Below are 12192 nucleotides of genomic sequence, written 5' to 3'. Positions count from 1 at the left end.
AATTTCGCAAATATTTTCGGTCAACATATCAACTTGACTCGATGAGACAACGACTTCAGCCTCAATGTCTTTTCTTTGGTCTCAAGACCGAGTAGACAACCTTTGAAAGAAAAATGCTTTCCGTATCAATACGAACTTGTTTCTTTGAAAATGAAACAGACAATGGGAATAGACTGCCTAAATGTTAGAACTACATTACCCATCATTACTTTGAACGGAAACGTAACATCTTTCCCGCAAAGTGAGGTGTGTTCTTGTTCATTGGCTGAACGTCGCGGCAGGAAACGCATAGCGAAATATGATTGGCTGGCGGTCTCCCTTTAGTTACCCGGATAAAGATTGGCTTTATATAAGGTACTATCGGAGGCGGGGGGTTGTAGTTCAAACCAACAGTCGGTAGTCGATAAGAAGAAGCTAGATATTGTGCCACAGCGTCAGAAATTATTTGTAGATTTTAAATATGGTAAGTATTTTAAGTCATCTTAGCGACCTATCTGAACGATAAGCTGTCTAAGCTGGTGGTTTTCTGGCAATAGATGTTTAATAGCTGCCAGTGCATTTCGGTGGATAGCTAACTGGTAGCCGCTAACGTTAGCTGTTGTAGTAGCTTAGCGGGCTAGCTGAGTTGCCGTTATTGGTTGCATTAAGGGAAGCAATAGGGTGGCCACATACTGCTAAGAGGGCGGTAAAAGTGGCCACTCGTAGTCACTGTTATCACACTGTAACACTGGATTTTGTAGCTGTAAACTGAACATTTTTCACGTTTTTCCAGGCTGGTGGTAAGGCAGGTAAAGACTCCGGGAAGACCAAGACGAAAGCTATTTCGCGCTCACAGAGAGCCGGACTGCAGGTTTGTCCACTGAAACTCATTCATTTCCTCGACCGTGCTAACACAAGCTAACGTTGGCAATCAGACGTCGCAGAGGTTACCCAGCTGGTGGCCGCCTCTCACTGTCAGGCCACTGAGCCATTTATTTCTCCGCGCTAATACCCGGTGTGTTTTATCGCTGCAGTTCCCAGTGGGTCGTATCCACAGACACCTTAAGTCCAGAACCACCAGCCACGGCAGAGTGGGAGCCACTGCAGCGGTGTACAGCGCGGCTATTCTTGAATACCTCACGGCCGAGGTAACGTCCTTCTATCTTGCACCTCATCCACACATCAGCCCTGCAGAGCTGCTGTCACCTCGGTATGTAACTATCTAAAGCTTGGCGTTTTTCCCTCGCAGGTCCTGGAGTTGGCAGGAAACGCATCAAAGGATCTTAAAGTGAAACGTATAACCCCACGCCATTTGCAGCTGGCCATTAGAGGAGATGAAGAGCTGGATTCACTTATCAAAGCCACTATTGCTGGAGGAGGTAAGGGAACACTTTTCACCCTGTTGGCATTTAGAAGCTGGTGTTGTTTGGCCTTGATCTTTGATCAGCTTGACATTTTAAATGTGGACTTTTTTTTTATTTTTTTTTATTTTTTATATATTTTATTTTTTCTAATCAATTAACAATTTTGTTTAGAGAAAAAGTGGAATGGTGAGAAATTTCCTTTCCTGAAGCCAAGTTGACAACACTTTAATTTCATTTTACATGAGATCATCTCAATTGTGCCTTCAATTTTCTGTGGCTCAGACAATCAACACAACTGATAACTGTTACATCTCTGCTCGACTTCGACACGTTAATGGCTCAACCTTTTGTTTTGTTTTGTTTTGTTTTTTCCCAGGTGTGATCCCGCACATCCACAAGTCTCTGATTGGAAAGAAGGGCCAGCAGAAGACCGTATAACCTGAAGTGCTCTGAAAGTCTGCATCATGTGGTTAAATGTCTTAGATTAGAACACCTTTGTATTGAGCTTGCAGTTACTCACCTGGGGTATTTTTTAAAAGTGGCTTCAAAGAAGCTCATTTCTTGTGTTTTCCTTGTTTTTCTGGTGCTGCAGTTTTTGTGTTGAAACTTGCTTTTGTGGCGTTCCCATGTTCAAAGTGGTGTTTTAATAAAGCTCTCATTGGGCATTTGCAGTTTCTTCTTTCAGTTCTTGCTTTATCATGGGCTTGTTTCTGTTGTTCCGTACTAGATATTCAGTAGATTCCTCCGGTGTAGGTGATGCAAATGTGATTTGGATTTTGTGGTCTATATTGTCAGCGTTTGAAAGACTCCACCTCAGTCACTAAAAAGCCAAGGACAACCACAGTCTGCATGTGGAAAGAGTCGTGGCATGCTTAAAAGCAGCTTCAGTAAGCCATCAGTTTCAGCCTCGTGTAGTTGCATGACTTGCAAAGCATGTTTTTGAGTTTACTGGACTGACGCACTGGGGAAGACCCTGTAGTCATTTTTGGATTCCTGAATAAAAACTGAACTGGTACTGTCAGAACATTTTTGCACATTGTGTATGACTGGCTTATTGCATGAAGGCAGTTTGACTGTTCCCAGTTTCAAGATGAAATGGTTTGATGAAAGGAAAGTTGACTCAGAAATGGGAATTGATTCCCCCCCTCCCCATGCTGATGGAAAGTCAGTTGGAGTTTCGTTGTCAACAGAACAATTCTGGAGCTTGACAGCAAAACAGGATTGCAGCAGTAGCTGGGGACTTGTTTTGAAACGTATAATGGCACCATGTAGCTTTTCTAGTGCACTCCATGTCTCAGGATGCCCAGAGATCCCAAACGAAAACATGCTAGACCCTTTTTTTTAAAGCCAAAATCTTCCTTGTAGCTGCTAAGCAAAAAGCTTTGGCAATTCAATATCATTTTGAATTTCTGGGTTTCCAGAGACTTGGATTAGACTGGACAAACTGGAGCCAGTTTTTTCCATTTTTTTCATGTTTTTTAACCAGTCCTTTTTCAGTCGTTCAGGAGAACTCTGTCTTGCTGTGAAGCTACAGAAGTGTTTTGTCAGCTACGAAACTTCACCCGATTTTTCATCAGCACGGGGAGAGGAGAAAACGACAGAATCTGTACTTTTCTGTAACTGTTCCTTTAAGAGATCTGTAGTATAAATAGTATTGTATTGTTCTGGGGGTTAAAGAGCTACTGAGTTAAAGAACAGTGGTGTTCTTTCAATACCTAATGCCCACCTTACCCAAAATGCAACTTAGCCACTGAGTGACATCACTGGAGGCAGTTTATCAGATGAAGCTTCCTCTTGAGCCACTAAAGGCTTCATACTTCTTTTTCACTTTCTACTCACTACGTACCTATATTTGCAGTAGTATCCCCAACACCTGTTAACACACTTGAACGTGTAAAATTGATGGAATTGCCCATTAAATTTAAAAACTCCAGGATATCATCCAGTGTTTTGTCTGTTTTTTTAGGAAATGTTATATATTAAAAAGAACCTGATTGACCTGATATTTGAGTAACTATTTTTCAGGAAGGTTCACTTTGTTAGCAGCTAGCAAGATATATTCTATTCATCATCATTTTTACATTTCTTTTACGAAGCACTCATGGACCAAAGAACACCATATAAAGGACATAAAGCTTGAGCATCCTTGGCTCTGGACAGGAGAGGTTTTCAGGTTTTGTTTTGAGTCCAACTTCCCCCTCAGCTGTCTTGCAATAGTAGCAGGAGATTACCACTAGATGGCACTGTAGCACCTCCTACTGTATGAAGTGTCAGCCATGGCCTCAGTTACTCTGATATATTGGGTCCATGTGACTAGAAGTCAGGGTCCCCTATGTGGATAAATGGCATCAGTGAATAAGACACTCAAAAGCTGTAAAAGAAATTATTTGGATTCAACAAACTGAAATACTGACAGGCAGATCTATACCATTCCCACATTCAGTGAGTGACATTAATAACATTCTCAATGATGGTCTTTATTAACCGGTAAATGTCTAGCTTGATCCCAGACAGTAGAGTGGTGTACAACAAATGGGATGCAGATCTGTGGTGTGTGTGTGTGTGTGTGTGTGTGTGTGTGTGTGTGTGTGTGTGTGTGTGTGTGTGTCCAGGCAGATTTATGGGGACAAAACCATCTCCAATTTATCAACCTGGATCACTTTGAGTGGGAATTTGTGGCAAACTGGAAGCTGCTCTTAAAAAAGTTGCGGACTCATCTTTGAGCTAAATTGAAAGTTGAAATTAACCAATTTTTCACTTGAATAAGGCAAGAGATAATTATTTTATTTTTTTATAAAGGACTTCATTACCCCGAATCCTTTTGTAATATCAGTAAGTTACCGTAGATTTGGTGAGATGCTGTTCTGTTGTAGACCCACTATCGGGAGCTTTACTAGACATACACAATGTGTGGCCATCATTAAGCTCATTTGGAAGTTATATCTACATTGAGCCACTCAAACAAAAGCACAAATGCGATGAACAGAGTTCATACAAACACAGTCCATGTTATTTGACCATTTTGTGAACAAATTAAACTTCTAGGTACACATAAACTTGGGGAACAACAAAGAAAGTAGGGGAAAATGTTATACAGCCTCCTCATTCTTGTCAAAGCCTGGCACCTTCATTACTCACCATGCTACTTAATCATAGACAGTGTGATTAGAAAATCAGGTATGTCACTAAGCGATCTGAGGTGTACATGCATGAGCATGTTGCCATCTTGGACTGCTATACACGGCGGTAGCACTTGGATTTTGGACAAATTTCTGGTTTCACTACAGTTCTGCATGCAGAACTGTAGTGAAACCAGAAATTTGTTTTGTTACAAGGCAAAGCTAAATGTATGATAATTTTTTTTTAAACAAATGTTTAAAAAACAAAATAATGTTTAAAGACCTTGTGTCCTTTTTGGGGATGGAGTGTTGAGGATGAGCTGCGATTCTCACAGTATGAGGAATGAAGCTGATCTGTAGTCTGGTGGTACAGCAGCAGATACTTCTGTATCTGTTCAGATGGCAGCAGGGTGAACAGACACTGATTCTTTGATAGAAGCGGCAACCACGCACATATATATGTGATAATCATTAGCAAATGTTACCATATTATTTAACTTACTGAACACATTTCAGATTTACTGCAGTTCAGTGTGTGATTTGTCCAACTGGTGTTGTGGTGTTGTCATACCTAACTACGCCACACTCTAGGATGGTGAACACGCTTGCACATGTGCTCTGCAACCCATTATTTCTCCTGGCTCATGCAGCAACAGCTCATCAGTGCTTCCAGCAAAGCGATGTGTGCCGTCTAGCGCACTGCTAGGTGCTAAATGGCAAGAAACGCACAAATCATGTTCTGTCAGCAGGACCAATAACCCCACAAGAGCACATTGTTTCCAATTTGTAATCCTCAGACCGCTGACTCAAGTGACGTCACTTAAGGACATCTATGAGACTTCACACAGTTCCCTCTTAAGACACTAAAGAAAATAAGGCTGATGGCGGTACAATCGGTTCCACTTTAAGAAAAACTGCACTTGAGCAGGCCTTTTTTAGAGGCAGCAAGGTAACTGATTTTCACAAATGTTTCTATTTGTAATTGCTAATATGTCAATCTTACATCCACACTGTCCATAACTCTTTTGTAAGGTGTCAGTAAGCGTATTGTCTTCTTTGTAAACTGAGTTAATTCAGTGGTGGTGGATTGAGCTACTGCACATTTAGATTGGTGACCTCCTTACCAAAAGCCATTACGCGGAGTCGACTTTTGGGCAGAGAGCATTGAGTAGATTTTGGGTGTTTTCGGTGATAGGGAGGACATGTTCTTTGTGGAAGAGTTCAATATAGTTCCAGGATGCAACTCTAAAACCGCTACTTACAAGCTAGCTGTTTTTCCCCCTGTTTCCAGTCTCTATGCTATGCTAGGCTAACAAGGTCCTGATTCCAGCTTGGAAAATAACACTGCTTTTCACTGTCAAGCAGAAATCAAATGTTGAACTTTTCCTTTACATTCTGGCAGTTAGTTCCCTGAGTTTCATGGGTCCTTTAATTTTTTTACTTATTTTAACTCAAATCATGAGCAGATAGTGTAACTCTACAAACTGTATTTTATAAAGAGAAATAGGGAGAAAATCACAAATTCCTTGTTAATGATGTGTCGGTGCACAGGAACTTTGCAAAATAAAGTGTCTTCTTTTCACCCTTTGTGTATGTGAAATCAGATGTGACATTTAAAAATAATTAAGAAAACTCTTGTGTGTGTGACACAGTCTTGGCTTGCACGCAGCACCGGAGATGGTCTTGCTGGCTTGTCCAAACCAATCAAATATGCAGGAGAGGCTAAGGTCCTTAACTGGACAAATGAGTCCAAACACTACCTGGGTGCACTCCTCACTGTGCCTCATTTATAAGGAAATAATGAGAGTAATAATTGGTAAACTGATCCCATATGCCACAGCAGCAAAACTCACAATGGTTGAGGTTGGTTCAATCACGAGAAGGGGTCAACTCAGTCTACTGTTTTCATTTTCCAAAGGCGGTGTGATCTTTTTGTTTTGCTCAGGGTTCCGTGGGGGAAGAGACCCTACATTACCAGCATGCTCTGAGGGAGACATCTTTCTTTTCACAGTCTATACTTCTGTCTGAAGCGGTTCGAAAGTGCATCACGAAGAATGTAAAAATATTAACGAAAATGATCTGCTGAATGTGAAGACATAACACTTTTGATGGTATGACGTCTACGTTGCCGCAGAGCTAAGACAGCATGCTATAACCAGCTAGCCCTATCCCTTCACCGTCAAAACCTCCCGTGCTAGCTGTGCAAACCCCAGCACTGCTTCGAGCTCCAGACCGCTAGCTGCATGGCTAACTGAGCAAGCAGAAGTTAGTGCTTACTCTGGTGATATGCTGCCCCCTACTGGTTTGGAGAATGTGCGTGCAATGTGGCCATTTCTTACATATTGCACCTTTAACATCTTGGTAAAATTAGCTTAATGGCTTTTTTGCCAAGAGAGATTAACCTCTATGTCATGTCTCATGATGTTGCATTAAGTACTGAGCTGAGCATAGTTAGCCTTGCATGGCATATATTTTGTCTGCTCACAAACAATATGAAATTTAAATAAAGTTTATATTCTCAGCAGTGGCGGTTCTAGACCAGTTTTAATAGGGGGGCCAGGTTGGGGCCGGCTTTTTTGTTAGGGGGCACATACAACCCGGAAAAAAGGATAAATCCCTCATTCAGACAAAGCAGTGTTTACAATTTCAGCAATTTTGATTGGGTAGTAAACTGCTGAGACACTTTATTTCTGCCTTTCCCTTCAGAACAAAATCATTGCAAGAAATCTGTCATGGTGTTATTAATGCAGACTCCCTGTCAGGGGGGCCACAGGGGGGTCCAGACTCAGAGTTACGGGGGCACTGGCCCCTGCTGGCCCCCCCTTAGAACCGCCCCTGATTCTCAGGAGGGGTTGCTGTACGCGATGGAAAATGTCATGACAACAGTTTATCCCCCTTGCATAGTACTTCTATGTAGCACCTTTAAAAATACGGTGGGTTGCCAGATATGGTCTGTGAACACTGCTTTTGGTTATGGTCTCTGTACAACTGCAATGCTAACAATCCTCCCTGTGACTTTAAAACGCAAAGCTTGTGTTCTACAAGAAACAGTTCAAGTGCGTAATTCGCTTTAGAAAAATGAAGGTATATGATCAACAGGCAGCTGGGAGAAAGTGTGAGGACTTTAAGTGAAACTCTCGCCAGAAAGCAACCTAGGCTTTACTTGTGATTGAATATGAGTCAAACCTTCGTGTAAAAGCATAATTGCGACGAAAGAGGCACTTTTAAGATTTACTGTAGTTTTGTTTTCGGGCAAGCTTCTTTTCAATGGAGCGCAGGGGCACTTCTACGCTAGCATCAAAATCGCTATTTTTAAAACACTAAGAAGGCTCGACACAACATGAAACTTTGCTCGTAGTATCACCAGGGTCTCTACACATGAACACGAGCATTGAGAACATCATTTGTTTACACAGAGTTTACCAAAAAGAAGGTTTATGAACAACTCATGATAGTAGCTGCATCTCCGGCGCGCCTCTGTCATGGCAGACAAAAAGTGTCGATCCCCGAGCCTTCTTAGTGTTTTAAAAAAAGCGATTTTGATGCTAGCGTACGAGTACCCCCGCACTCCATTGTAAATTAGCTTGCCCAAACACGAAAATACGGCAAATCTTAAAAGTGCCTCTTTCGTCGCAATTATACTTTTACACGAAGGTTTGACTCATATTCAATCACAAATATAGCCTTGGTTGCTTTCTGATGAGAGTTTCACTTTAAACAAATCAAGGATCGGATCTTAAAGGTGCAATGAAAGTAAAAAATTGGTAAAATTGTCAACATAGTGTAACGAAACTACAATTTTGACGTTATGAAAAAGGTAGATCTATGTACTGTGTTGCAGAGATAGCCTATCTACTGAAGTTAGCATGCTAACCAGCTAGTCCTGACCATTAAAATCCAAATGTTCTGTTGTGGTTCTTTTTAGTTTTTTTCTTCTGGGGTCATGCACCTTTGCAGAGCTACAAACCTCCGCTAATGTTGAGGACTAAGCAAAGTGTTTGTATCTGGATGAAATCAAAATCAAAAGCCTCTCCAAAAAGTCCAAATGGTGTAAGGAACTTCAAAATGTGGCTGTCTGATCCACAATTAACCTTTGGAGTCTTTAACGAGCACATCTGTCTGCTCGGCCATTGATGATTTGTTTAGTAGGCCTGGTGAAAAGCGAAGTGCTAATGAGGCTTTCCCCCCACTCCGGCCAACCATGGCACCACTCAACCATTAAGTCAATTTAGAGTAGACTGAGGGGGGGAGGGGAGGCTCCTTTTAATTTGGTTCTAATTAAAGTGCAGGAAGTGAAACAGCGGCGTTCACCTACCTACCTCCAGGCTGGAGCGACTTGCTGCTGCCCTCTGGAAGCCATTAGCACATCTGGCCTCACTGGATGGATTTTTAACATTTATCGGGTTCACAGAGCTCATAACAGCATGTCAGCAAGTCGGACGAAGAATTTACTGTCTGTGAAGAAGGCCGCTGTTCACTTTCACTGTCTCTGAAAAAGACTGTGGTTCTGGTGGATCTGAATTCAGCATTTTATACTCTAAAAGTACAAACTGTGCAATTGCTTAGTCAGTGATATTGCTCGCAGATACACAAGAAACTAATGTCCCATATTGTGCTGTATGTACACTAAAACCTTGACTCTGACTTTAAAGGACCATACACATAAAATCCATGCGTGTTGTATGGATTTTTGTTTTTGAGTTTCAGTCAGTCTCATGTTTGAGTCATTCTGCGCAGATGATACGGAAAGAAAATAGTTCCCACATGAAACTGCGAGAACAAGGTCTATGGATTATCTTCAGTATCTAGGTCATGATTTCTGGAAAGAGATGTTGTTATGGACTTATGTGTGTGTGTGTTTTTTTTTGGGGGGGGGGGTGCAAAACCTGTGGGTAACTAGTCTAATGTGAGTTGTTGAGAAGATTCCGCTCATCAGTCTATAAATAAAATGATGAAAATCACATTCTGTATAGTTAATTCCACCAGCTCACATGTGAATGCAGAGTATACAAAGATTTCATATTTGGTGTGGCGTGGTGGAAACAGAGCTCAGCACAGCAGGGAGTTTGGAGTGAATATACCACCTCCGCCTCAGGAGGCTGATGATGCCGCGGGTGGAGACGATGCTTGTGAAACGTTATGAAGAGCAGTAGCGACAGCACGGCTCTCAGGTGAATAATGTGACAGCAGGCGTGCAGCAGAAGAGTGGGCAGAGGTGTTGGATATATGTCGCAGTGACAGAGAGTATGTCAGGTGGAATACACGTATAAATATTTAAAGCTGCTCAAATCGATTGATTGTTAATTCAGATCTGATCACACTGGATCGCATGATGTCATTGTGTAAATGTGAAGGGTTCACCTGCGACAAACACAGAAAATCACCAACTCTTTAGACGATAATCCACAGAGCTTTTAAAATCTTTAAGCTCATTGTTTTTTTGTCTTTTTCATGGCCTGAAAATGCGTTCAGTCTATGTTTGACTAATACATCTGTTTCCAACATCAGCAAGCAGCTGTGTTTCAGAGAATAAAGCTCTGAGCAACACTAAGTTATCTGCTCAGCAAACATCAGACAGACACAGTTAGAGGCTAACTGCTGAACACAGTGCAGCATTTACAACTAAAGAGACAGATGTTTTTCTTAGGAGTTGGTCGAGACCAAAACAGAGCTGAGAAAAGAGTGGCAGAGGACTTGTCGGGTGTACATGTTTTGCTTTAGGTTATTAGTAATCAAGGAAACTGATAACTAGTAATCGGAACTGATATACATTTGCAGTAAAAATAAAAGTTTCATTGTTTCAAAGTTGAAAATGACCAGTGACGGAATGTTACTAACTACAATTTAAGTATTGAGCTTATGGACGATTTTGTTGAACTTTATTTTTGTCATGCCACTCTGCTATTTTATACTTCCACTACATTAAATGTATTTGATAACTCTTGTTACTTTGCAGATTCAGATTATTCAGTACTGAAAGTCTATTACTTGTGACGTGTATCCAATCAGATGGGGCTGTGGGCGGGACCCTGAGTAAGACCACAGAGTGGTGACTACAGAGGATGCCGCATCAAAAACGGAGTACTACTGCATTTAAAAACAATGTATTTCATCAGCAATTGGACACAAAAAAACACAGATATCGATAATTGCCATGCCGATAAGTCACACAGTCAGACAGGTTGGTGCCTAGTTTGTCAAACTTATTAAGAGATGAAACGAAGGTGACCAGTAAACATCCATCGCAGTTTACAGACCAACAGATCTCTGCGATGACTGGTGAGAGTAATTTTACTATAACTAATAGAAATGACGGACTTTGTAATACACCAAAATTGAAGGTTTAAAGTTAAAGTCATTTTGTCTACTAAAAATGTTTACATGCTTTAATGATCAGAGAACATATCATGTTTCTCTGCAGTACCTCTATTCACACTCTGTTTAAACGCTTTGTTTTAGTGCCTGTCTCTTTAAAGCACCCCTCTAGAAAAGACCAGTCTGCTCTGATTGGTCAGCAGTCTCCGGCTTTGGCAGGCCCCGCCCACTGTGTTTCTGCTTCAGCTCAGCCAGCGTTTTTTTGCAGCTACAGCCATACTGGGAGCTGACTGTGTAGTCGTGACATCACGACGTTACAGAAGTCCTGACGGCTGGTTTAAAGGCAAAGTTTCTGAGTACAGGCTGTGTTAATTACTCTGTGGATTGCGTGCTTTGATGCTCTTACTGTGTTCATATAGCACCTAGATAATCAAAAACACCTTCTACAATATGGGACCTTCCACATAGACTGGCATAGAGTCGACAATGTTGAAAACGACAATGTGAAAGTTGAGGTGAACTATGCATCAGTATGAGTGAACTGTATGGAGGACTGTCCACATGCGGGTGGGTGAAAGACATCTCAGTGATTTCCTGCAGCCTCTCATAAGCTGTTTGACGAGCAGCTGCTTTGTTTCTGGCCTCAGCACACAAAAAGGTTCCCGGCGTGAAATATTCCATGGCGAGTGACTGTAAAAGCTTTGTCAACTCAGCGCCGACCATACTACAAAGCAGATATAACGCTGGGTTTGATAACACAGTTAGGGAGAAAATGAGGCGGCTGCCGGGAGGGCTGGGAATTGAAGTGTTTTTTTCTTTTTTCCCCCCTCTTCCTTGTTCAAGTTCACACTCGGGTCCATCTGGTGGCAGGTGGTTCAGAGCAGCTGAATAGGCAGCGGCCCAGACTCTCCTCCTCGCCTATCACACATGGCTAACTTATCAGAACAGACACAATGAAAGCAGCAACGACACTCACCACGCCTGTAATCTCTGTCCGGGATGAGACTTTGATTCACAGACGCTTTCAGCACATTTGTCGACATTTTTTTTTTCTCCTCTCCATTTTCCCCTCCTTTCCTGTTGGGCTCTGTGGCGGCTTGGCATTGTCTGTCGGTGTGTGTGTGCGAGTGTGTGCACTCACACAGACGGGGTGGGCTGGCAGGGGTCACGGTTCGCCGGCCCGCCTAGATCCATCAAGAGGAACAAAGCAGGGGGAGAAGGAGCAGTGCCAAGCCCACTGAAATCAAAGACCAGGTTTGGGATTGGGATTCGCTCCAAAAGGCTGGACCCATTTTGGTGGTGCAGGGGGTCCCCTGGAGCAAGAGGGAGGAGGAGGAGAGGAGTTAAAAACAATAATCAAATCCACCACGGCGTCTGAGGACAGGGCCGGTTGAGAGCGCTGGCTGAAGCCTCTG

General features: G+C 42.3%; 1 protein-coding gene across 1 annotated transcript; it reads left to right on the top strand.

Annotated features, from left to right (window-relative positions):
* The first annotated feature begins 308 nt into the window (after positions 1 to 308).
* LOC115589293 (histone H2A.Z) lies at positions 309 to 2367 on the top strand. Its single transcript, XM_030430136.1, has 5 exons — positions 309 to 463; positions 773 to 850; positions 1014 to 1127; positions 1229 to 1358; positions 1720 to 2367. Exons 1-5 carry the CDS (start codon positions 461 to 463, stop codon positions 1779 to 1781), a joined length of 387 nt encoding a protein of 128 aa, XP_030285996.1. The 5' UTR covers positions 309 to 460; the 3' UTR covers positions 1782 to 2367.
* The last annotated feature ends 9825 nt before the right edge of the window (positions 2368 to 12192 follow it).

This window comes from Sparus aurata, chromosome 10 (genome assembly GCF_900880675.1).
Source record: "Sparus aurata chromosome 10, fSpaAur1.1, whole genome shotgun sequence".
NCBI classification, from domain to species: Eukaryota; Metazoa; Chordata; class Actinopteri; order Spariformes; family Sparidae; genus Sparus; species Sparus aurata.
This window is presented reverse-complemented; position numbering and strand designations above follow the sequence as displayed.

Bases quoted from the DNA above. Each gene is read 5' to 3' on its own strand.
- LOC115589293 (XM_030430136.1), top strand. The intron at 851-1,013 runs GTTTGTCCACTG...TTATCGCTGCAG, and splicing joins CACAGAGAGCCGGACTGCAG to TTCCCAGTGGGTCGTATCCA. The intron at 1,359-1,719 runs GTAAGGGAACAC...GTTTTTTCCCAG, and splicing joins AGCCACTATTGCTGGAGGAG to GTGTGATCCCGCACATCCAC.